Source organism: Erigeron canadensis, chromosome 5 (assembly GCF_010389155.1).
Source record: "Erigeron canadensis isolate Cc75 chromosome 5, C_canadensis_v1, whole genome shotgun sequence".
NCBI lineage: Eukaryota > Viridiplantae > Streptophyta > Magnoliopsida > Asterales > Asteraceae > Erigeron > Erigeron canadensis.
The window spans coordinates 6,812,627-6,839,177 of NC_057765.1; the positions used below are offsets into that span (position 1 = coordinate 6,812,627).

The following is a 26,551-nucleotide window of genomic DNA, read 5'->3' on the forward strand; positions in this document are numbered from 1 at the left end:
GGATATTATATAAACTAGTATAATTATATAAATTTGGTATGAAAAGGATATTATTATTATTATCATTGCCAATATTTTAGTTCATTTTTTTTTTAACTTTCGATTTTGGTCACCTGTTCACTCCATAGGTGATCTCTACAATCACCGGACAGAATGCCATGACGGTAGTTCACAGTGAAAACCCCTGGATAAATCGTCAAACGAAACGACATCTACGACATTGAATGCCATTTGGGGTAAAACATGCGCCCCTTTAGATTCGAACCCTAATTGCCCATCGAACAAACCTATTTATTTTATAATATAGTCGATTAAGCGCAAACTCTGTATTACTACATTTTTATGTTTAAGACCCTTATCTTTAAAATTTATACATAAATCTGTCACAAAGTTATTGGACACATGCCCAAGATTTAGCTAACAAAGTCACTCGTGTAGTTCATGCATCAAACTCTCTTTTGTTGCCTGGGCTAAACCTTTGAAGTACCCTAGAGCAACAATTCTCTTTGTTTTCTACAAGGGTGTGCATCAGGTTGGGACGGAATCATAATCGAATTTTGAATATAATAGAACAAGCGCCGATTCAAATTTCAAACTGTTTACTGTTATAGCATTTTCTATCATTTGGTCAATACATATTCAGGTTAATACAAATCTAAAGTAGCATAATTTAAACTTTGGGCAAAATAAAATTAATTCGGTTCCGATTTTGGGTAGACTGGAAGAACCAGCTTTAAAACATCTAAATCAAAACCAACAATAATCAGCTCCAGCAAGGCTTTGAGGTTTTGTTAGTTTACATCGCATTGCCTTTTCATACACTGAATCAGCAAAATTTGAGAAGAGCCGATACATCTCGTACAGCCTTTTGATTTCTTTCATCAAAACTCAGTTGGAGGCTTCAACCTTATCAGCCTTTTGATTCTATCCTTGTCTGTGTTCTCCAACAGCCCCTTCATAATGAACCGATATAGTTAGCACAAACTTCATTATCATTATGTGAAATAAACATAATGATAACAGGAGTTACACAAAACTTGCATCTTTATCTACAGACTATTTCCCCATCCTTCATACTTTACTGCAGACCCCATACCATATCACATAAATGAACCCAATCAACCCATGTTGTAAGAAATGAGAAACACAACCAAATGTGTCATCAACTACATAATCACTTGCTTAGCTAACAATAATCATCACATTTTATACAACAAATGAAAGCAACCGGTCAAGATAATTTACATCTATTCACTTGGACTATCTTCTGAGTATATATAGTATGTCCCTTATAACCAACTTTGTTTAAATAAAATAACTGGGATGAAGAAAGTAAATGGAAGGTAAAACTGACTATGGATGAATCACTATATAAAAATCCCTTTTTGCTCATCTTCCCTTTGTGGTTTCAACATACTGATTATCCTTACAGACCTTACTTCAACATTTAAGATATGAGGCCAACAGAAACACTTATATCACTCACTGAGGCCTATAGGATCCCTATTATGTCATTGTTGACAGAAATTTTAGATATTCAACGGGCGACAGACACTTCTATTGACATATGTGACCAGCAGGAGTTGCATTTATGTCGTTATGAAGGGGTTTCAAGAATCAGGACGAATATAGGTTGGTCAACTACTATTTCAATGTATATTAATTAGGTAATTCTACACAAACATTTCAGAGTAAGTTAAAGACTATCGACTAAAGCAGTGGAGCTCACCTTCCACACAATCTCATCGAGGCACAAGCATATCCTACCATACTTGTCCAAGAAAAGGCGCTCTGTCGGAGGCTTCCCACATACATCCTTTATGGCTGAGGTAATAACAAAAATTGCTTCTGACACTTTAAGAAAGACGAAAGCAACATTAACAGCTGGAAAATCAAGAAATAATTTGACAAAAATAATGAAGCTTAATATTCTTATCATGTGGGGACAAGGGGAAAAGAGAGACAACAATGACACCCCATTCCATAAAAATTGTAATGTTTGACCTGGCACAATGTTGATTACTTTTTGAGATATCTATAATACCCTCCAACACACACACACACTCTCAAAATAAAATTTTGACTACCTAAATAAACGTCATTAATAATATAAATTTTAGCGAATTGTTGGTGTTAAAATGGTCTTTTTTTTAACAAGCGAACAAAGCAATTCAAATGAGAATATGAGACGACATATACATGATTGGAGCAAAAAAAAATTAAGATATGCTTACAAGCAAGTTCATCATACTCATCTTTACCAACAAGAAAGATGCTGACATCTCCAAGCACAGTGTACACGATATATACAGACCTACAAAGGCAATGACGAATCAAAGATTGAACTGATACATAGTCTAACTTGGTAAGCTTGAAAAAAATGAGTCATCCATTTTGAATTACCACTTCATTCATATTTTAGATAGAAATATTAGTAAACAACTACTTTTGTAATACACCCAGCCTATGGATCTCACTAGTACAGTAGGACCAACTTTTCAAATTTGAGATAAGTCAATGCCAGTAGTAAAACAGATATGGATCACAATTTTTTTAAATCAATACAAAGCAGGGATGAAAAATTATAAAATGTTCATTAGGTAATAGTTTATGTCACCCTACAGTGCTTTGTGATAAAGTAGCTTTACACAAGCTCGAACCGGTACATAGATAACTAACTTCATAGACTATATAAAGCCTAGACAAGTAACTTCATAGAGTATATAGAAAAGACTAAACACTAAAATGCAAACAGATGATCATCTAAAACTAAATTATAGCAATGAAGGAATTGATAGGTTGTATGTATCATCTGTATGCAAAGAAACTACAGTCGGACCTTGCCGAACAAAAGATATCATAGAGGATAATAATGAGATCCGCTTAAGTGGGTTTTCTCATTCTTTTCACATGTGGAATAACTGGTATGTGTAGTGAGCTTTTGCATTAAGAATGACTGAGTGGATGCTTAACTTTAAGATATATCAATAGTGATGCCTTTTCTAAATACCATTTCAATGTATCGAGAACATACCAAACACATAGAAGGCATCTGAAATGAGTAATTTGATTTCAAGTCCTCTATTACGTGCAATTTCTATTTCTGTTTCTTTTGTGATTGAAGATGAAAGAAAATAACTCATTACTAGTCACCACATAAAAGCATAAACCGTAAAGTTGGGAATTGGGACTTTTTATGAAAAAAGTTATGTGCCATGAAAATCAAACCAGAAGTCAATTTGAAGAAAGTATGGCATTTTTGACCCATTAATTCATTATTGGCTAGAACAATAGTATTAATCACTTGGCTACTTAGGCATATCCTCACACTATTAGATTTCCTTTGGTATCCATTGAAAATATAACACATTTAGAGATGTTCATTTGATTAAAAAAAATCCACCACAAATGCATTCGACTTGGCAGACTAAATTTTTATGTGGCATGGGGTACTACTAAGTTCTACAACAAGTATGTTGTTTCAGAGTTGGACAATCTACCAACTGGTAACTAGCTTTCATGTGTCTGATTTTCTGGGACTTTGTGATGGGAGATGACTTTTGAGTACATCTAGTTACCCTTAAAAGTATAAAACTGGATAACTTGACAATTTAAATTAGAAACAATGTACATCATATCAGGCAAGGCAATATTGCTACAAGTTGATCGGCAGAAAATTCTAAGCATGTGAGAAGAGCTAAGAGAACATATTATGTACAAGACTGGTGGCAGGAAGATAGTTTCAGTGTGGTTCAATAAACTGGATGCTGATACACCACTCTATATGGAGAACTATATCCAGAGGCTAACGAGGTTACATGGCATAGACTTGTATGGTATGCACAATGCATCCCAAGTCATGTGTTCATGGTTTAGATAGTAACAGATGAGAGCTTGAAGACTTGAGATAAAATATGTTAGTCGGAGTGTCACCCAGCTACTAATTTACAAGCACACAGTCTGTGTAATACAATACAGTAATTCATAATCATTTCGTTTTTATAACGTCTCTTCTCAAAACAGGTATCAAATTTAACAATGCAAATATGGAATCGACATCGAATGCAATTACCAGTATTATTAGTCAATTACAATCGCGGTCAAAAGGTAATAGTGCTTGGAGTGTGGTTAAAAGATAACATAGCAACAAATAACATAATTCACCAGAAAGGTGCTAGATACGAGAACAAGATCACAAAAAAGTAACACTTAAAGTGGTTCAACTCAAGCTGCTCATTTAAAATTTCAATTTGTTCATGTCAAAAGGTGGCGTAGTTATGGAAGATTCCAAATAATTGAATTCAGTTGCGTAAGGACTCCCATCACACCGTGATGTTTTCAATGTTACAACTTTATATCCGGATTTGATTATAGTTTTCGTTGGCAAAGAGCACCCTAGAGCATACTGTCATTTTTCTTCATGGTTTTCATAATTCAAAATTGGTTTATATAGTATTCCCAATGCAAGTCTAGGAATATCGTAGCAGTTACTTTTTTTGATGGGAGTCCCATCAATTGTATTGTAAATAAAATTTCATTTTGATTTAACCGCAAGTACCGGTATCCATCTAGCCAAAAGGATATATTGCTGCATAGTGCAGCTGTCTTTAATTAAATAGCATCGTAGTTGATATTAAAGAATAAACCAAGTGGCTGGACAAAGTGACAAACTGTCGGGATCAGGGTAATGCCTAAAAAACGACTGCAAATATTATCCCTAAACAAAGTTATACTTAGTGGTAGACTGGTAGGAGGCTACTACCATGTCATGCAATGAGCATGTAGTATTGTAGTATGACAAAAATTACCAATCAGGAGTAAGCTCTCATACATACCTCGAAATCTCAAATACTTAAATTCATACAAGACAAGTATAATAGCAAATTTCGCAAGCCAGATCACATAGAGAGTACAAGGTAGCATCAGCGTTAAAGGAAAACAAGGAATAACAACATACTTGTGGCATGCGACAAGAAGTTCTTCACTCTTAACACCTTTAAGGTTATCTGCTCCAAGTTTGACTAAAAATGATCGCCAATGCAGTCGTTCCTCGCCCGGAACACCATTAAAACTGCAAATATCACACATACATAAGTGATACACATATCAAAACAGATCAATCTTCAATAGCGCGACACCATATGCAATAGTTCAATACTGCAATTAGCATATCAAACAACAATTTTCATAGATTACTACAAAGTTTCAACATGTTTTCTGGCTTCTAGTTTCCCTTAACGAATAACCGAATACCTAATTGAGACTTGTAGACGACAATTACACCATTTGCAGTAGTGAATACAGTCTATTGTCATCGAACTTTACACTAACATCGGGTATAGCTGTACAAATCTATAAATTCTCTAATTATCTAGAAACTTATTTTACAAGCTCATCTAAATTTAAATGATGAGACCTCTAAAAATATATATATATATATATTAACTGCATTGATCTACTCAAATAAATCTCCCCTCTTAATATCAACTTCTCATTTTAAGCAAAAAAGATTGTAGCCCACGACCTACAAGGCTACAACTAACTCGCCCTTAGGAAAAAAAGAAAGTAGACAAAAGTTTTTAACAAATTATGTTGGCTACGGGGTTTGATATGATTAAATGCATATATTTATAGAGAGGGTGGGTACCGTTCAACAAGAATATTGCCTTCAGAATTTGCGATTAATACAGCCAGCAACATCCTCCTCTTCTTTCTTTAGCTGCCTTGCTTCTTTCTTTAGATTTTATTATAATGAATGAATGAATGATAAAGAAAGATGAATAAGAATAACCCCTTCAAGAGTTCAATCTACAAATTAAAACTGCAAAACGTACTTAATTAAAAAAACAATACCAAAAGTGTTTTTTTTTTTTTTACTTAGATTAACATTCATTCGGAATGCAACATTAAGGAACCTTAACATTCATTCGGAATGCGACATTAAGGAACCTCACCATATAATGTTGAAGTTTTGCACGTATCCTAGACAACAAGATGTTGACCATGAGCCGTTACGGAGGAAAAAACCCCAAGACTTGTCATCCCTAAGGATCGAACTCAAGAACTTGGGTAAAACATGAGATGCCTCTAACCAGTTGGACTAGTCATAATTGGCATTTACAAAAAAAATAACTACATTGACTTAATCCCTACAGATATTATTTATTCATTCACTCACTTAATCAACTCAATCACTTAATGGTTACAAAGCAAAGAGGTCCTAAATCAAAAACAAGATTGCTAGTGATCTTGACAGAGGCGCTCCCGGTTTTACCCGAGGTCTTGAGTCCGATTCTTAGGGATGACAAACCTTGGTATTTTTCCTCCGAATACTTGTAACGGCCCATAGTCAATATCTCGTTGTCTTAGGTAAGTGCAAGACTTCACCATTATACGGTGGGGTTTCTCTGATGTCGTATACCGACGGAATGTTCGGAAATAAAAAACAAAACATGGAGATCCATGTTTGGCTTTTTTTTTATTATATATATTTTTTTCACTAAAAATAAGTATAGGGGAGTTCAGAAAATATCTGATCGTAGAAAAAAAATTACAGTAAATAACAGAGTAAACGACATAAATCGTCCCTGTGGTTTACTAAAACAGTTGCGTTTCATCCCTGTCAATGAAAAACATCACTAACAGCTGTTTATAGAAAGATAAGATTCGTGTTTAGTCCTCTGATCATCATCTCACCTCCGTTAAACCCCCTACATGAGGCGGAAATGACATGAGTACCGCTTACGTGGAAGGCATATCAAGTTAACTCCAAACATAGATGAAATAAATAGTTTGTAAATCTCCTATTGTAAACGAACTTTATAAAATTCTTGACTTACCATATATCCGTTAAAGTATTCGAGACTGAGACTGGACAGATGATATGGATTTACATCGGATTATTGGATCTCTCTACGAATCAAGAGATTACCATTTAACTCACGAACCTTTTTACCATACCGTTTCTATCTTAGTAGTACATTTATAATAACTAAAACTAAGACTTGGGTTCGTATTTGACGAAATAGGGAATATATCAACTCGGGGGAATTGCATGTCATGAGGAGAAACACACGGGGGATAAAGGAACATACCAGTATCCTAACAGATTTCCAGATCTAGAATTCGTAAGCATTGGTGAACATGATGTAAGACACAAGGATGAAGAACTACAAGCTAGGGTAAGGGAGAAAAAACACGGTCTGAATGCTCTTCTTAAGCACCCGTCATTTCTTCCAACTCCCTCACTTTATCTTGTAGTTCTTGAATCCTTGTATGTTCTCGAATGCATGTGTATTCTAAAGGCGGCAATATGTTGGGAGGGTAACATGTTCCCTTTTACTCCGTATGTTATCCCCGTGACATCCAATTCTCCTCGAGTTGTTAAATTCCCTATTTGGTCAAATCTGAACCCAGTCCTTGTTCTAGTTCTGATAAACGTGCCACTAAGATTGGAACAATATGGTAGGAAGGTTCGTGAGTAAAGGTGTAATCCCTTAGATCTTAACGAGGTCCAGTAAAATGAGGAAATTTCATTTCCTTCTAGTCTCGAATAGTATGGCGGATATACAATACAACGAGATTTTTGTAAGGGTTGATTACAACTAGAGATTCAGGTGATATTTGCTCTTCTTCCATTACTTCATTTACTTGTTTATCCACTGGTTTGTCTTTGGGGTTTAAAGGTAGATTAAGATCAGCAATTCCATGAGCAAATAGTTACATACACAAACTATGAAAACACTTGCGTTCATAAATAGAGCAATGTATTTTCACCTTAAAATAGAGTAAAAAGGGTTCATGAAACTTATCATTAACATCATTAGTATGATGACAAACAAAATATTAACTGAATCCACATATGATCTATACATGTTTAGAGTTCATTCAATAGCCTTGAGTTTTAAAGAAATAGATACTAAACTTGTTTAATACTAAAAATGGATTTTCCTAAACGAAGCCCTAAGGGCTTTCGTTAAAATGCATTAAATAGTTGTACACTTATCATAAAAATCAGGGGGTAAACTTTTGATATGGAAAAATACAACCTTTTTATGCACATTAAGTGAAGCTCTAAAGGCTTCGTTTAGCATTTTTCAAATGTTTAATATGTTTGTCAACGTAATATTTATTTTCTTTGTTGCCTCCTATTAGATTAATTATTAGTGTTTCCATGTAGTATAAAAGTATTTAAAACTTATTGTGGCAACTTTGTTGTCTAAAATATATGTATATTTATACACATATCTCATATAAATGTTCATACGTTCAAAAAGGTCTATTAAAAACTAGCATTTATATAACGTACTTTTATAATAATAAAATGTTTTAAAAATGATCTATATAAATAATCATTTTGTAAGGTGCTTATACAAGATATATATATATATATATTCAAAGTGAGTTTCGATATATATATATATATATATATTCAAAATGAGTTTCGATTCAGACGTGTTCAAAACAATTTTAACCAGATATTTTCTAAAACTCCAACTATCTCTTCATAGAAAATATCTTTGAGATGATAACCGCAAGGCTCAAACCTGAGACTTTGGGTAAATTCAAACTAAGTAACTAAGCTTTGAAATAAATTTTCAAAACAATTTCTACATAATGACAATAAAACGTTTTTATAAGACATTTTCCAATTTTACGAGTGTACATATATGTATATAAAAAAAGCATGTAATTATACATTTCATATATTTCGTGTTTATTAATATTTGTAATACAATTCCAACATGTGTTAATATATTTTATCATGATAACCTCATATAAAAGATGTTTATGTACTCAAAACGTTTTGATAAGTTTGTATTTAAAGATTTATTTTAAAAAGAGTTGACGAGCATTATAACTACTACAACAGCAACAATTAAAATAATGATAACACAAGTTTATAATAGTAAATCAACTAGATTTTAAATCCGTGTTCAACACAGGACACGAGACTCACAACATTATTAATATTGGATATTAATACATGTAATTCATAAACGTTTATAAGTTCAAAGTTGAAGATATATGTAGATATTATGTGTTTAATTTAAATGCTAAGAATGTTAAGCTAATAGAAAGAAAACTAATGTAATAAAAAAACATTGGAAACATATACCCTCCTTCATCAGTTTAAAGACTTTTTTATAGACGAAATTTTTTGTAATGTCTTTTATCTTCTCATCTTTGTCACATATTAACACCTTAAAGCCCCTTCTCGACTTAACTCGAGATACTGCGATGTACAATTGTTCTTGTATGAAAGTCGGACTTTGTAGATAGAAACCAATTTTAATAACATTGTAAAAATAATTATTTTAGTTATTTGTTTTCTATTAATTAAATAAAATTATGTAAAAAAGTAAATGGTGACATCATCGACAGTCAATCTGATGAAATCGAGCGATATAATTGGTTAATAAATCATAAGTTCAACTATCTCTATTAGGTAATATTAAAATAGTACAATTACTATTATTATTTATTAATTATATTGAAATTATTGGGTAAAAAGTGTAAATTTGTGATTGGAAAACAAAAAAGTAAAAGTTAAAGTCAAAATTGAAAAAAAAAGTCAACATTAAGAAATCAAGAATTATAATTGGTCGATAAGTTATTAGAACAACTGTATTTTAGTATAATAAAAGATTACGTTTATAGTTTTCTTACATAAGCAAATAAGGCTCGAAGGTTTGGAATCAATGATAGCTTTCTTGCATAAACACCTAACAAGTTTTAGCTTGAAAAGTGTTATGTTTTGCCTTGTGGATTGTGTTTCTTTCATTAGGACCTATTTTAGAATAATCTTTCATTAGGACCTATTTTAGAATTGAATTTTTGAGAGAAATGATGGTTACTGTTTGAATGTGATTTAGAAAAAAAGTTATGTTAGCTAATTATAGGGGAAAAAAAAAAGAAAATTACGTAGATGGTCAATTTCGAAGATGTATGTCCAATTTTAGACACCTATAAAAAAATTTACCATTTTAGTCATAAATTCCTTACTACCTAACATTCTTAGTAAGAAAGAAAAACAACCAATCAAAATATAACAAGAGTCATTAAGTAAGCTCTACAATATTCTATTAGTTTTGACTTCATTTTTTGTTAGTATAAATATATATTTGATGTAATCTACTCTCTTTTTCATGTATTTATTATTATTTATTAGTATTTTCTAGACAAATGGTGGATTAATTGGTTAATATTTGTTAATATCCTATTTTTATATACATATATTTTCACTTGTTTGTAAAAAGTTTTATGTTTATTTTAGTTTCATGCTCATTTCTACCAAATATATTTTTAAAAATGAGTTAGTCCATAAAAATAAATATGTCTTTATTGTATGTAGTAATACAAGAAAAGGTTTGAAAAGTTTAAAATGAAGTTAAAAATTTTAAGTTTTTTCAAATAATCGTAAAATATTTGAAATAAAACTTAGATCTTGAATTCATTAAAAATAGAGTAAACGGCCGAAATAGTCCTTGTGGTTTATCCTAATAATCAAGTTTCATCCTTAACTATTCGAAATGACACTGACAATCCTTTTAAGGAGGATAAGGAGCACATCTAGTCCTTTATGCAAACGGATGTTTGTTCCAATCCGTTAGCCCCCACACGTGGATAACTGGTGAGGGCATTTCAGACTTTTGCTACCTTTCAAACCCAGATCAAAACCCAGATACATATATGTATTTAATATCTATAATCAAAATCTATATTTCACATTTCCAAATGTTCATACAAACCAAATCTCAAACAATATGATGCACCGTGCTACTTATCAGTTATAGAATTAAATGGTTCAACCTAACATTCATCATTTTTTATTTTTCTATTTAAACAATAATAAACACAAAATAAAACATGATTGAAGAAGATTATCAACAGCAGTTGAGAGAGAGAGAGAGAGAGAGAGTTATAAAGTGTGTTTCTAGTGGTGGTGCGACGATCGGGCGGCAGCGGCAGAGGGTGCGATGCCACGAGCAGGAGACAGAGAGAGTAAGAAAGTGTGTACTTTTAGGGTTTCTAATGAGAGATACAATAAGTGGCGGCTGTTGGTGGTGCATCGGCGGGGGAGGATTGATACGGTGGTGGCCAGATGTTGGGGGATGGTTGTTGGATCTTGTGGTGGCCGGATCTTAATGGTGGTGGTTTGATATTCGTGGTGGTGGCTGGATCATGGTCAATGTAAAGCCATCTTCTTGTTCGTCATTATTTTCTTCTTCAACAAACTTTTTACTAGATCGGGTCAAGACTCATCCTTAAATGAACATCATCATCTGGGTTTGGACCCATTCAACCAACTAGTCAGCTACTTATATCTGGATCAACTTATGTGGTTTAGGATAAAAGAGTTTTTGGTTTTAAAAGTGGTGATTTAATTTAGCTTACTGAATAGATTTTACATGTATATATACATTCTATATATATATATATAGATGTAGATAGATCATATATAGAGATGTGTGTATATAGATTTTGAAGATGATGATAGATCTCGAATCTATGTGTACATATAAATATTATATAGTGGATTGAAGATTAATATTTGTGTATGTATAGATTTTTGGGGTGGAAAGGAATTGTGTAAAAGAATATCAGAAAATTGGTGGTGTTTGGTGGTCATTTATTTCTGTGAAAAAGATATAAAGAAGTGAAAAAATATTAAGTTTGGTCCTTTAGCTTCTAAACTGACGATACTACCCTCACGTGAAAAAAACGTGAGACAGTTAACGGATCAGAGACAACGAACGTTTAGATAAAGGACAAGATGTGATCCTTATCCTTTCTAAAAGGATTGTCAGTGTCATTTCGAATAGTTAAGGACGAAACTTGATTATTAGGGTAAACCACAAGGACGATTTCGGCCGTTTACTCTTAAAAAAATATCTTTTTGTATCATCACAAACAAAAGATACCTTAATTCCTTTTTTTTTTAATAAGTCAATTTTGGAATGTATTCTTTGATAGAAACTAAAACTGAAATAAATAAGAGTTTTTTACAGATAAGCAAAAATATACATATAAAAGTGATAATTAGAAATACTAACAAATATATGGATTTGTTTTGCGTACGTGAGCTATTCGACCAGATGCAATTATTTATAGAAAAAAAAAGGGTACAAAAAGATTATAAATTTTATAAAAAGGAAAAAGAGAGTAAAATGGAATTATGAAACCAACAAAAATATATAGAAACATTGTAAAATATATATGTATAAAAAGGAACTTTATAAAATTATTGTAGATTTTTAAAAGGGGGAAATGACAAAAACTAATATACATATGGGTCCAACAAAAATACTTGTCATCATGTAATTGGTGATTGACATTTCTTACTAATATGGGTAGGTAGTAAGAATGTTTTGACCATTGTGGTAATTTTGTTTTTGGTGTCTATATTTGGATATAGGCATTTAAATTTGACCATTATAGTAATTTTTTTATAAAAAAAAACAGGTTGTGGTATGTTTTGAAGCCGTAGGTAACAAAGAAAAAAAAAAGAGGTGTCGTGTTTTAAATGGAGATGGTGATTCATTGTTGATGTTTGAGCCTAGAAGTGAAGAATGGCAGGTCTACTTGATGAAGACGATGCAAGGCTAACTGGCTAAGAGCATGATAAATCAAAGCTAGAATAACATGTGTATTATGTCTATTTAGAGTTGTGTAGACCAATACATATAGGTTTTGTTTAAGACTTTGTCTAACATGCACGTATATCTGCAAAGATTAGTCTCTGTTGGTCCGGTGGGATCTTTGCCTTCACATTATCAATAGTATCAGAACTCTCAACTTCCAACGTGATGGTCTTGCCAGTCAACGTCTTGACAAAGATCTGCATACCACCCCTCAAACGAAGCACCAAGTGAAGGGTCGATTCCTTCTGAATGTTGTAGTCAGCAAGGGTACGACCGTCCTCAAGCTGTTTCCCGGCAAAGATCAGCCTCTGCTGATCTGGGGGAATCCCTTCTTTGTCTTGAATCTTGGCCTTAACATTGTCAATGGTGTCAGAGCTCTCCACCTCGAGAGTGATGGTCTTTCCAGTCAAAGTTTTCACAAATATCTGCATCTGTAAACACACATACAAACGCAAACGTCAACGTTTTTACTAATTCCATAACAGTTATTTAACAAAGACTCCAAAAAAGTTAGGAGAAATCAAACCCAACTGTTGTATACAAACCGCAACAATCTGTTTTACATCAGGTTATCAAAAGATATAAAAATATAAACCCTAATATTGCATTTTTCTGTAACGAAAATAATAGAAACAACTGGTATTTTAGGAACAAGTTGCACTATTAGTTAACATGCAGATATGGTTTCAAATCAATATCCTTATCCAAGACAAGCAAAAAAACCCTAAATCTTACTACAGCAAAAAGAAGTCCTATAACTTACAGCAAAAAAACCCTATACTTTTTTTAAAAAAAAAAAATAAAGGAATTGTATCTATACAAGTATACAACCAATTATAAAAAAAAAAGAACCGAATTATATTTTATAAAACCAAATCTTCCAAAAGAAATTTACTAATTATATCTCTTAAGTCGCACATACATAATTAGCAATTTCAGATCCTGTAAGCACAGAGCTAATTAAATTAAGGGAAAATTACACTTTTGATCCTTGAACTTGACACGTTTTTCACTTTCAGTCACTAAACTTCAAAAATTGCAAATTATACACTGAACTTGACACATTTTTTCACTTTTGGTCATTGCGTCAACTTTGTTAGTTTTTCTCCGCTAACTTTCTCAGATTCGTTAATTTTTTCACTTTTCGTCCTTCCCATTATTCCATAACTAAAATCGATAATCGGCCAAACTTCAGGTCTTATATATTGTTTTGGCCGATTAGTGAAAATACATATTCATTTATTATGTTTTGAAACAAATTTTTTATGTTTACAGTTTACTATCTATTAGTTATAGAGTAGTTTGATTAGATGAAATAATTGTTTTTTTTTAATGACGATGAAATAATTGTTATTGAAATTTTTATTTATAAAGATAGATTTATTTAGTGACAATGTTTGAATTTTGAGTCTTCTTATGTTTACTTTAACCGTATTTTTTTTGTGTGTTATATAAACTTATACAGTTTTTCTTAACTCATTTTATTAACTATTAATAAGCGAAAACAAAAATCAGATATTGTAATGTTTTGTAACGTGTTGTAGGTTTTTCGGATAATCGTTAACGCCTTATGATTTAATCGTAAATATTTTTGTCTGTGTTATATAAATTTGTTATAAAACATATAATAATGAACTAATTTTTAAATATACTTTTCATTGATTTAATTTACACCAACTACTATATATTACAAATAAAAATGTTTAGAGTCAAAGTTAAAAGTAAAAATAATAAAAAAAAATCAAAATAATAACATTTAAAATTGGACGAATCAGGTATATATATAAAAAAAAAAAATTAGGTAAATTACACTTTCATCACTAAGTTTGTCGATTATCGATTTTAGTTATGGAATAATGGGAAGGACGAAAAGTGAAAAAAAAAAAAAACTAACGAATCTGGGCAACTTAACGGAGCAAAACTAACGAAACTGGGCGCAATGACCAAAAGTGAAAAAAAGTGACAAGTTCAGTGTATAATTTGCAATTTTTGAAGTTTAGTGACTAAAAGTGAAAAACGTGTCAAGTTCAGGGACCAAAAGTGTAATTTTCCCTTAAATTAAATCTATTCATTAGGTTTTAATGGCTTGCATGTGCATATGTGATGTGTATAGGATCAGGGACCACATTCTGTTTTGTCCATCAACTATCTTTGCTTTGTATTGTTTATGAATTGAGAATGAGAATAGGATCAGGGACCACATTCTGTTTTGTCCATGAATGAAAGAGTTGAATACATGGTGCGCTTCCTTTCTTCCTCACGAATGGCAGCCAAAGATAGTTGTTGTTCATCCAACACGCCTCTTTTTACACCCAAGTCGGTCAAGTCGGGCGGCTAGGTCGGAAGCTGAAGAACGAGCAGACCCCGCATCGGAAGAAGCAGATGTTCGTGATGCCTTTGACTTAGTAGGAGGCGCGTATATGTATCCGGACCAAAGAGGTAATTATCACCAAGGTCCACCGACTCGAATTGGGACCCCTCCTCCTCCTCATCTTCACTATCAACGACATTAAGAACGTTTTTCCTTTTATGCAGGCTTCGCCCTAGAACATCATGACCGGATGGAGCGAAGAACTTTGGCTTATCTTTCACAAGCAACCAACACTCGTACATGGTAAACTGAGTTTTGGTTTGAGTAAAGTACTCTGAACGCACTTCCTCCATTACTTGGGCATCGTTCTCACCACTGCACCGATGACCATCATAGCCTTTCCAGATTGCATTGAACTTTGACACATTTGTTCTGATCTTTCTCCACTTGCCACTAATCTGATTGTGGTTTCTTGGGTTGTTGGGGAATCTTGCATTGTACTTGTCTATGATTTTCCACCAAAAAGAATCAACAGATTGGTCTTTGCCGATGATTGGGTCTTCTGTAGCATCGATCCAACACTCAGTGAGAACTTTCATCTCAAGCTCGATCCAATTTGACGAGTTTGCAACAGGTTCTTTGGTTGTTTGCTTTTCTTGGTGCGTTTGGACATGGTTTTGACCCGACCCTTCTTTAGTTGTGTTTCAGGAATGGATTGGGGGGTGGGAACAGATTCGGGCGTGGGAGCAGATTCAGGTGTGGGGTTATATGGTGGTGTGGGAAAGGAGTGTTGATCAGGTTGTTGAAATTGTGCTGCTAACGATGACCCCCCATGGTAGAAATTAGGGGGTTGTGCAGCGGCAAGTGAAGCATAATAAGCTGCCATGAATTGAGCATAACGGGGGTCATTTAGTGGTTGGATGAATGGTATTTGTGATGGCTGGTTAGTGTACGATTGATTAAAATCGTTCACGGCGTTGTTCCAGAAGTCGTTGGCTTTTTGGTTGTTGAAGTTCGACATGATTAAAATAAATCTGAGGTTTAAGAGGGAGTTGTAATTAGGGATGTCAACGGACCGAAAAAAAACCCGTAATCCGCGGATACCCATCCGTCATGAACGGGTAATTACAATACATTTTATAAATTGATACATAACGGGTATAAATATGTACCCGTTTGCGGATCACGGACGGGTAATAGATATACGATATCCGTCATGGATGTATCCGTCCCGCGAACCCCTTGATACACATTAATAAGATCCGTGGATATATCCGTAGGATAACCCGTGAAATACGCATACTAATTTTAGTTTTATATAAAACATTATATATATATGATACATATTAGTAAATTTTTAAACGCAAAATATCAAATCCTTTAGGTACTATGTTTAGAGTTTTGTTCCAATCTTAATACTTCATTCCTAATTTATAGCCTAATGATACTTTGTTTTCAATTTACATAACATTATTACTTTATAATTTGACCGTCCGCTTAAACTTTTTAACATTTTACCATTATCATTTCTTTCTACCATTATCACAATTTTAAAGAGATATAGAATCCGCAGATCTACCCGTGAACTTGTATAACCGCGGATCACGGATATGGATCAAATATTTAACCCGTTTGCGGATACCTGTGAATTGACGGATCAAGAAAAACCCACGTGCATGGTAACGGGAAAGAGGTATCCGCACCTGTTACCCGCGGGTGCCATCCCTAGTTGTAATTGCGTTTTGAGGTCACTAAAATTTTATTGCGTTTTTATAATGCAAAATAATGAAAAAATATCTTTGGCAAAATAATTGATTTTTTTAAACGTTTTCATATAGATAAAAGCCAACTTTAATAAGCAAAATTGGCAATACAGGATAAAACCTAACCCCTAACCTCGATGCTGACGACGACCTAGATGTCAAAACATCCTCGTTGAAGTGGTGGGGGAACAAGCTCGACGAGGATCGACGGAGCAACTTAATAGAATCACTGGTTCTGAGTTTAATAAGATGTCAAATTGTCACATCATTTTTTATTACAATTTAGATTTAATTCTTTGTAAATAGTGTAGGTAATTTTTCAAGTTTAATTGAGCGTCTACAATTTATTTCTATGCAACTAGTTCATATGTAGTCCACATAGTGTAACGCATAAATTCATCCACACATCTCCAACTGAGCAATATTTAATTTATCTCATAAACTCCAACTGGTAAAAAAGTCCCTCTTTTCTTCTTATTCATGACATGAAGATATGACTATGTATACAAAGATATGTTGCACTGCAGTACTGCACCTATCCTTCTATAAACAAAAAGTAAAACGAATGCATATATAGAACACACTCGGTAAAAATGTATATATAATAAAAATTAAAAAAATCTGTACTAGCTAAGCTAGGCTTTCGGCATTGTTCCTGAGAAGCTTTGGCTGGCATAATATTCTCTTGAATTTGGAGGAGTTGTAAGAGAAGGTGATTCGCCTTCAAGATGAGAAGGGAAATCGGCCGATATAGTTTCCCAAGAACTTTTTTCATTTTTCCAACGATTTCGCCGATCTAAGAATGTGGGCTTTGACGGAGACTTGACCATTTCGACCTTCCAAGTCAACATTGCTACAACTTCTGACATAGGTGGCCTTGTGTTTGCATTCGCTTGAAGGCATAGTAAAGCGACATGAATTGTTTGCATAACGTCTTTCTCCACAAAACCTGTGTTTCGCATTCTTGGATCTACAAGATCAATCATCTTTGACCTCTCGTATAGCTTCCATGCCTGTTACCATGAACGATAATCATCAAGAGAAAACCATTAATTTAAAGATAATAGAAATAAAAGCCATGTAACTTATTTTGTATTGGGAAAGGCCTTATACATGGTCCTTTTCCTACATTTTGCATATTTAATGTTAAACATGCCAAATGGGTTAAATAATATAAACTGGTATCAAGTAAAGCTGCTCAAACAGGTCAAAAGTCAACCAGAGTGTAATTTTTAATACATACTATATAAAAAAAAGGAAATAATGTAGTTTTACTAATCATACTTGGTAACCTAAATTTCAGCAGAGAAAAACTGTAACTAGATATACTCACCCAACCGGTACCAAAAATTATCCATTTTGACCCCTTATCCAACCCGCCTATTTCAACTCTTGCTGTAAGAAGTAAATGAGTTTTTGTTTCAAACTAACCATTTTTTCACAACACAAAAGGAACCTCATTCATGCAGGCATTTTCGAAGTTTAACAGATAGTTGGCAATGAAAAGTCAAGTATGAACGCTTAAAAAGTCAGCCACTCGAGTGGTAATGGGCTAAACTTCTTTGACACCACTGAGGCTCCAGTGCCATAATCAAACTACCTGCTTCTATATTTTTCTTCTTTATTATGATTAAAGTTAAGAAAAGAGGATTCAAACTACAAAGCAGATGATAGATAATAGTGAAATAAGATTTAGATGAGCAAATGACCTACATATTCTGGGAGGTATTGCATTTCTGATGGCATATTAAGATTAGTATTCTTTCTGCAGCTAATGATTTCAAGAACAAGAACTCCAAAACTATATATGTCAGCCTTTTCCGATAATTCTCCTCTGATTGCGTATTCAGGGGCTGTATAACCACTAGGAAACAGCAATATAAAAAGTAACATTACTTCTGATGATGGTATCAGAACAAAAGTGAGTACCAACCAACATGAATAATAGCAATTTACAAGTGACAAAATGAGTGGGTTAAGCAATGGGTCAATACCGGTTCAGGCCTACATGGGTATTTTAATACTTTTTGTGCGGATATCTTCCTGTCTGTAAGTATATATGTCAAAACTGCCACTCCTAATGGAGAGATAAGAAACATGGTTTGAGCCGAAGGGTCTCTATCAAGGTGTTTTGGGAAAGCCGATACTCGGAGAATTATAATATCATGAACATTCTTAACATGGACATTTAGTAGACAGCAAGATATGATGATTATTGGCACATCTTTGGATGTGACAATTGGGTTATGTCCTCTCTCTGAATCTTTAATTGGTCTTACGAAAAATAACTAGTGAATATGGAAATGGGTCAAACTGTTGCAAGTGGTGTTTTTTGATGCGTACAACACCCTAAATCGTCTCATTTAAAAAGTATATCGGTAATCAAAGATCAAGAATCAACTGTTTATATGTTATTTAGTGGATGAAAAGGTGTTTCGGGTCAATGGAAGCCTGCCCCGACTGGTACTAAAAAGTTGTCACTCCATCCACCTAAACCACCTATTCTGCCATCTTAACATGTCTTAAATGGGAGAAAAACTTACAGTGTTCCGGCAAAGGTTGTGCTAAGATAAGCTTGGTCCTCGGGGAAGAACCTGGCCAACCCAAAATCTCCAATTCTTGGCTGAAATTTGTCATCAAGAAGAATGTTACTAGCTTTGATATCCCTATGTACAATCCGGATGTGTGAATCCTCGTGTAGGTACTGCAAGCCCCGAGCAATGCCCAAGATTATTTGGAAGCGAGTATTCCAATTCAAATACTGATCACTTTTTCCTGTTCAAAGACTAGGCTAATTATAGGAATACACTATTTTTGTAATCATAGCTATTGCATTACTATATATTTACAAAATAATTGGTTGCTAGCCAACCAGAACTGGTCCTGCCCATTACAAAAAAAATATAAATAAAAAATCCCTGTTTTGAACCATCATATCAATATTAGTAAGTAGTCATGAGTTTTAGGCAGTCCTTTAATACATAAACACGATTACGTGTTCACCGATGAAACCTTTACTGTTTGACTGAGCATATAAGTTTCGAGAAGTCTTTGATTATTTACCAAATACGGAGTACTATCTAAAATATCTTTCAACACAAGAAAGAAGAAAGTCTCGTGAGTAAGATAAATATCCCGGCTGTTGCTTTATAAGTTTCCTCAACTGAAAATAAGAGATTTTATAAGCAGGAGTAACACTTTTACTCTAGTAAAATATCCACATCTTTTGTGTATACAAACTTGGTGACGAATAAAATGCAACCTTTTGACCAAGTATCTAGACTGGGAGTTTTAGTCGCTTACCGTAAATCATCAGGTCTAAACTCCTGTTCACCATGTATTCATACACAAGTAGCCTTTGAGGCCCTTCAGAACAGCAACCAAGAAGTCGAACAAGGTTCTTATGTTGTATGCTTGTGATCATCTTCACTTCTGCAAGAAATTCGGCCTCTCCTTGTTGCGATTTGTCAAGAGCTAATTTCTTTACAGCAACAAGCTGCCCATCTTCCAGTTTACCCTATTAAAACCAACTAAAGTCATGTATCTTCATTAGAGATTGCAAAACAGACCCATTTACCAAGGAATGGGTCGATACAGATTATGTTTTACCTCTAACAGTTCAAAATTCAAATGAACAAACAGACTTGGCTTATAAAAACCATGTCGAAGTAGCCTAGAGAATACTTTATGTCAATAGACCTCCTAATTATAGTAAGACTTTAGAGTTCAAATTTGACTAACCAAAATTTCTATCTGTACGTGTTCTGGGGTCAGCCTATCCAGCTCACATAAAAAGTAAATGGTTTTGAGTTTTGACCCAAACCCACTTTCAACTGCCACCCAACTTACCAAATTCGCCACCTCTAATATATGTAAGTAGATTTGCTCAGTTCACAAGACCGATGTGCTATGGCAATAACTCGGCATTCACATCCCATGAACTTGATAAGTTATAGTCAGTGATACTATATTTTGTATTTTCTTCATATACTGAAAGTTTATTTTCATAGAATATTGGCATTTACGTGCACACAAAACTTCAACGCTGCAAGATCATCGTGTAGAAAAAACGAGCTTGTGGGTATGTACCATGTAGACTGGCCCAAATCCTCCTTTACCAAGAAGATTTGAGTCATGAAAGTTCTTAGTAGCCTTCTTTAGCGCTTGGAAGCTAAAATAGCTTATCGTCCGAAGATTTCCACTCAAATAGTTTTTTGCATCTGAATAACAAAGATTATGATTAGTATTTAGTCGTCAACAATAAAAGTAACATCTAACCATCACATATGAATATCTTAAACTGAGTTGGAAATACTGAAACTGGTGGACAAAAATTACATTTTTTTCAATATATAGCTTGTATTCAACAAAATTCTCTAAGAGGTTTTATAGACAGAAAATACGCATTGAAGGAATTTTGACCCATTTCGTTTCGTTGACCCATCAGATGTAAAGCATAATCATAATTGACCCACTGACAATGATCAAAATTGCCATCTCTAAAATATACAAGTGCTAACCTTTACAGCTATTTTTACGCTTTCCCAACCTCTTCAGTTGTGCTGGTTTTATAAACTTTTGATACACAAATACAAGAATGAGCAAAATCAAAAGCACAACCAACCCTCCTAGGAAGAAGAATGCTGCAGACGAGGAGCGCTTGTCTGACGAGCTTTCTTCATTAAGTAGCAATGGAGCTGGAGATATCGCTGCATTCACAAAATCATATAGTTTTCATTGAGAAAACATACTCGAATCCACTTAAAATGTCTATTTATCAACCCTTTTTCTTAACCAAATGTTCACACATCATACATTATCACATCAGACAAGAAATAAGATGCACTTTAAATATATCTGTTAACCTTAATAATTAAAGAAATCACCTTACATAGTACGTAAATAACATCATACATATATATTCTATATACTATATGTCACGTTTATCCTGCCCGGCCTTTTTTAATTAACGAACACAATTTATATCGTACCATATCACCATCTTTTCTGTATTCCTATACAGAAAAAATGTGACACGTCATCCTCTTGCTACAAATTGCCGAAAACTATAAAAATAATAATAATAATAATAATAAATAAGAAACCATCAAAAACTATATGTGTAGCAGCGTATTCTGCTAGTATAGCATGCTAGCTGATCTGCCAATGAGCTCTTGGTCTAGTGGTCTAAGGGGAGGTGGAAGGTTTTTTCTCTTTGGAGGTCCGGGTTCAAATCCTTCTAGAATTGACATGTAAGCATGAACTTGGAGAAAACTAACTACTGACATCTAACACTTGTCGTTCAAATAAATAAAAACATGCTAGCTGATTGAAACAAAAACAATAGAGAGACATATCTAATACAAATACTAGTACTACAAATTCATTGTAGTATGCACTTCCTTGATGAAATAACAACAATTTATCATAAAATAAAATGAAAATTAGTATAGTTACCATCAAAGTCGCGACGCATGATATTGTTTTCTTGATTTCAACTTTCAAGATATCGATAATTAATCAATATTCTCCATATGCAAACACACCATGTAAGAACTAGCTTATCTAATATGTTCTTCAAATGTTTCTGTGAAACCAAATTAACCAAACTAAACCAGCTAGCCAGATGAGCTAACAACAATAATAATAAGACATAATAAAGTATCTGAGATTTCCATGTAAGTATATGATATTGTTTTATAAATCCAAGGTGAAACTATTGTATTAAAATTGGATTAACTTAATTATTTTTTTTCTATTTAATTAATAAAGAGTTTATATTGTATAGTAGTAGAAGTCGGCAAATGAAGAAAGAATAATGGAATAAAAACTGATAGGCGGAAACATTCTTGTTCTTTTAACCGTTATATAGATGTTTGTCTTTTTATATTAATGCTTATTCATAATATGTTTTTAAGGAATCTCCGGCAAGAAGGCGGGAATTAATAGTTGGCCATTGCCAATTAAGGATAGCAATAATAACAACAATAATATTTAATTTCGTTAAACGTGATATATAAAGAGGTTAGATGTTAATAATCCTATGTGTGCATTTTGAAACCAATTAACAAACAAGAATATCTGTCTTCTTTACTCTATCACTTTGAATGAAAATACGGGAGAAAATACCGAGCACGTTGTACCAGACGACCACCGGTACCCTGTATTACTGGTAATATCTGGCGGTACGTACTTGTATGTAAAACAATGCATCTTAGTACATATTTTTTTGAACGATATATTTGGGCTCAACGGCATGCTTATTCATATACCAAACTCTAATTTCAGATGAAACTCATGCTTGGAAAACTCCTGTCTCCATTACTAGGAGTATTTTGCTCGTACCAAGATTTAAACTCAAACCTCTTAAATTAATGTACCTATTGATGATTGGTATATGATTTTAATATTGATATTGATTTTTTTTTATTACATAATTTTTTTTATATGTTTTACACGTATGCAAGTTTGAATGTATCAATCGTGCCACATATATTATTGTGGTGATTATGCATAACAATTATGTAAGGCTTAAAAATGTGCACGTTAACAGAACATTTGTAGTTTGACAGTGAAAACACATAAAAACATATAAAAACATTGTTTAGAAATAGTCGCATTAATCAATGACATTATGTATTAAATCAATGACACAGTGAACAAATATAATGATTTCAGCTATTATTTAATTTGTCCCGAACAAGTTAGATTTAAAATTCAATAAGAAGCTCAACTACAAAACGATATAAAATTTTTTTTAAAAAATCACTAAGAATCTCAACTACAAACGTTATAAAAAAATTTAAGTATAAAAAACGATGGAAACCACCGTACGCTTCCACCCTCACACATAGGATTCATAAACCTGATGCCATAACCATTAAGGCATGGATGGCCTCCTAGACCGTCGACAGATCTCGAGATAATGGTCGGTTGACCGTCTCATTGCAAGATATGAACTCACCCGTGTCTCCACGATCTGGCTAGCATGGGTGTAGGTACATAGAGTGCAATAATATTACCCACCAGCACACAATTTTAGCGATAGTTCCATACTTGTATAAGTTGACTTGTATGAAACTTTAACTCGCCATTCCAATAGAAAATAAGTATTCAAAATGTGATAAATATGTGACATAAACGCTCCGTATCGTTTGCATTATTGTATTACCGTACACATTAGATTGGGGAAGGAGTGGGGGTCGGTTAGGACTCGGGTTCACCGACCACGATCGGCTACACCGTTTCCAGTGATCGGCTAGGACTCGGATAAGGTGTTTTCGGGTACCAGTTTGATTAAGGAAGCCGAGAGTCGTGGTGATGTTTTGAACGTTGGAAGATGTGGAACCCCCCCCCCCCCAACGGCTACATACTCTTTTATTTAAAAAAAAAAAACTCTTTCTCCCTATATATACATATACTACTTTTTATATTCATTTTAACACACACACCAAACACAAATATCATTTTAACACACACACACACACAAAAAGCCTTTCTCCTAAAATGTCTAGTTCATCGGAATCTCGTTGTGTCGTTGTCGGATCGGATTCATCATCCGAATCTGATGGTATGTTCCTGCATAACGCACTTCAGTGGATGGAAGACACGACATCTTCCAACGCGGTTCAAAACCGCCGAACCATAGAGCGCCAGCGCGAAATTGGTCATCAAATTTTACTTAATGATTGGTTTGTTGATGAGCCAAAATACAATGACGCTTACTTTCGAAAGAAATTTCGAATGGAAAAAAGCATGTTTTTGAAAATCGTCGACAACATCGAGGCGAATTTTCCATATTTTAGAGATGGGTTTGATGCACGTGGGTGAGGCAGTTTCAAACCGCTCCAAAAAGTCGCATCGGCAGTACGCCAACTCGCAACGGGCAATCCGCCCGACGAGTACGATGAGTACTTACACATGGCCGCGAGAACCGGTCGCAATTCTCTTGATCATTTTTGTGACGCCATCATTAAGTTGTATGGCCGTGAGTACTTACGTAGGCCTACCCAACACGAAGTTGCTCGTATATTCCAAGCTCACGAAGAGCGCCATCACATGCCAGGGATGCTTGGTAGCATCAATTGTACACATGTCGAGTGGTTAAATTGTCCAAGACACTTGAAAGGACAATATACGAGAGGCGACCATGGCGTTCCCACTATTATGCTTGAGATAACCGCTTCTCAAGACTTGTGGATTTGGCATGCTTATTTTGGTGCTCTTGGTTCAAACAACGACATCAACGTGTTGAACCAATCCGACTTGTATCACACAGAGCGAAATGGCACGGCCCCGGATACTTCATTCGTCGTTAATGGTCGACAGTACAAACGCGGTTATTATCTAACCGACGGCATCTACAACAAGTACTCAGCGTTTGTTAAAGCATACCCGTATCCTATTGACCCGAAGGAGAAAAGATTCAAGAAATTACAAGAGGGGGCGAGGAAAGATGTGGAACGTGTTTTTGGGGTTCTAAAAGGAAAATGGAAGATTCTTAGACGCCCTCTCCGACCACTGATCAAAGATAAGATTGGTCATTATGTTTACGCGGTGTGTATTTTGCATAACATGGTGATAAAAGGTGATGGTCGAGCTATCTCGCCGGTTCACATCATGGACCAACCAGTCCAACCGGTGTGGGACGATACCTTTTACGCGGAGTTGCTAAACGAAGACATCCATCATCGTCTTCGTTATGACCTCACTGAACACGTGTGGGCTCAAGACTTGGGACATCTCGACGACTAGTTTTTTTATTTTAAATAAGTCTAGTGTTTTTATTTTAATGTTTTTTTTATTATGTATTGTTTTTTTTAAGTGTTATGTAATATTGTTTTAAGTTTTTAATAAAATGTTTTAGTTAAATTATTGGTGGAATAAAAATAAAAAGAAAAAAAAATGAATTTAGGTAAGTTTAGTGAATTGAGTATGTATTTTCAGTGATTTGGATAAGGATTGGGTAGAATTGGATAGTTGTGAGTTATAAAGTTTTGATTGGAGGAAGGATTGGGTAACTTAACAAAATTGGCAACCACTCCTTCCTCCCTTACGAAAAATTAGTTTCTCCAATCATGAACTGGAGTGCTGGACAATGTTACATATGTTATTCATAATTTATAAACCTTAAAAAAATATACATGCCCAAAACATGTTTTAACATCATTGTATGATGTATATAGTGCATTAAAAAACTCGTATATATATTGATCATATATGATACATATTTTGTGGTTTATGAGCAGCATATATAAGATTCTTCCTTTAATTTTACAATCAAATGTAAAAAAAAAAAAAAAAAAACCGAATCAAACATTTATAATTCAACTATGTGGTCAATTCATGATTTTCTTTTTCTCGCTTAAAATCTAAATTAAGGCACCTGTCAAACAGTATCTTCCATAGGATGCTAGTGCTATATTTATACATAGAAACAAAAAACAAACTTGATCACTTGCTACAACTTAAACCATTGATAAGCACACACAATCAAAAACCCAACTGTTCACATAGCATTTACTCAAATAATAATAACTCATTTATCTCAACAAACATCCATTCATTCATTCAAGTTAATAGAGAAAAAGAGGAAGCAGGGCCAATATCCAAACACCTGTCAGAACTCAACTGGCCCATAATGTTGCATGGTTCCAAGAAACAATAGTAAAATGTTGATAATATTTGGCAGTTTTTATACCCAAGTCCCATAAGCATGGGCTGGAGATATGACTTACCCAGTCTTCCATCCAATTATTGACTCAAAACACTACCCCCCTAATATATATATGTATATATATATATATATATGTATATATGCAGGCATTATGTAA

At 33.9% G+C, this 26,551-nt stretch overlaps 5 protein-coding genes across 5 annotated transcripts; 1 reads left to right on the plus strand and 4 right to left on the minus strand.

Moving 5' to 3' along the window:
* Window positions 1–582: 582 nt before the first annotated feature.
* Window positions 583–5,793, minus strand: LOC122600683 (TSET complex member tstD-like). Its single transcript, XM_043773436.1, has 5 exons — window positions 5,648–5,793; window positions 4,958–5,071; window positions 2,235–2,314; window positions 1,730–1,854; window positions 583–953 (listed from the first exon to the last, which is right to left on the minus strand). Exons 1-5 carry the CDS (start codon window positions 5,698–5,700, stop codon window positions 882–884), a joined length of 444 nt encoding a protein of 147 aa, XP_043629371.1. The 5' UTR covers window positions 5,701–5,793; the 3' UTR covers window positions 583–881.
* Window positions 5,794–12,709: 6,916 nt separating this feature from the next.
* Window positions 12,710–13,077, minus strand: LOC122601097 (ubiquitin-like). The gene has a single exon (XM_043773869.1). The coding sequence runs from the start codon at window positions 13,073–13,075 to the stop codon at window positions 12,710–12,712; it is 366 nt and encodes a 121-aa protein (XP_043629804.1). The 5' UTR covers window positions 13,076–13,077.
* A 1,901-nt stretch (window positions 13,078–14,978) lies between these two features.
* Window positions 14,979–15,554, minus strand: LOC122601098 (glutathione S-transferase T3-like). Its single transcript, XM_043773870.1, has one exon. The coding sequence runs from the start codon at window positions 15,552–15,554 to the stop codon at window positions 14,979–14,981; it is 576 nt and encodes a 191-aa protein (XP_043629805.1).
* A 1,563-nt stretch (window positions 15,555–17,117) lies between these two features.
* Window positions 17,118–22,194, minus strand: LOC122601099 (cold-responsive protein kinase 1-like). The gene is made up of 7 exons (XM_043773871.1): window positions 22,176–22,194; window positions 21,239–21,427; window positions 20,808–20,938; window positions 20,022–20,235; window positions 19,262–19,493; window positions 18,432–18,582; window positions 17,118–17,731 (listed from the first exon to the last, which is right to left on the minus strand). The coding sequence occupies exons 1-7, from the start codon at window positions 22,192–22,194 to the stop codon at window positions 17,354–17,356; spliced, it is 1,314 nt and encodes a 437-aa protein (XP_043629806.1). The 3' UTR covers window positions 17,118–17,353.
* Window positions 22,195–24,638: 2,444 nt separating this feature from the next.
* Window positions 24,639–25,472, plus strand: LOC122601100 (putative nuclease HARBI1). Its single transcript, XM_043773873.1, has one exon. The coding sequence runs from the start codon at window positions 24,639–24,641 to the stop codon at window positions 25,470–25,472; it is 834 nt and encodes a 277-aa protein (XP_043629808.1).
* Window positions 25,473–26,551: the final 1,079 nt, after the last annotated feature.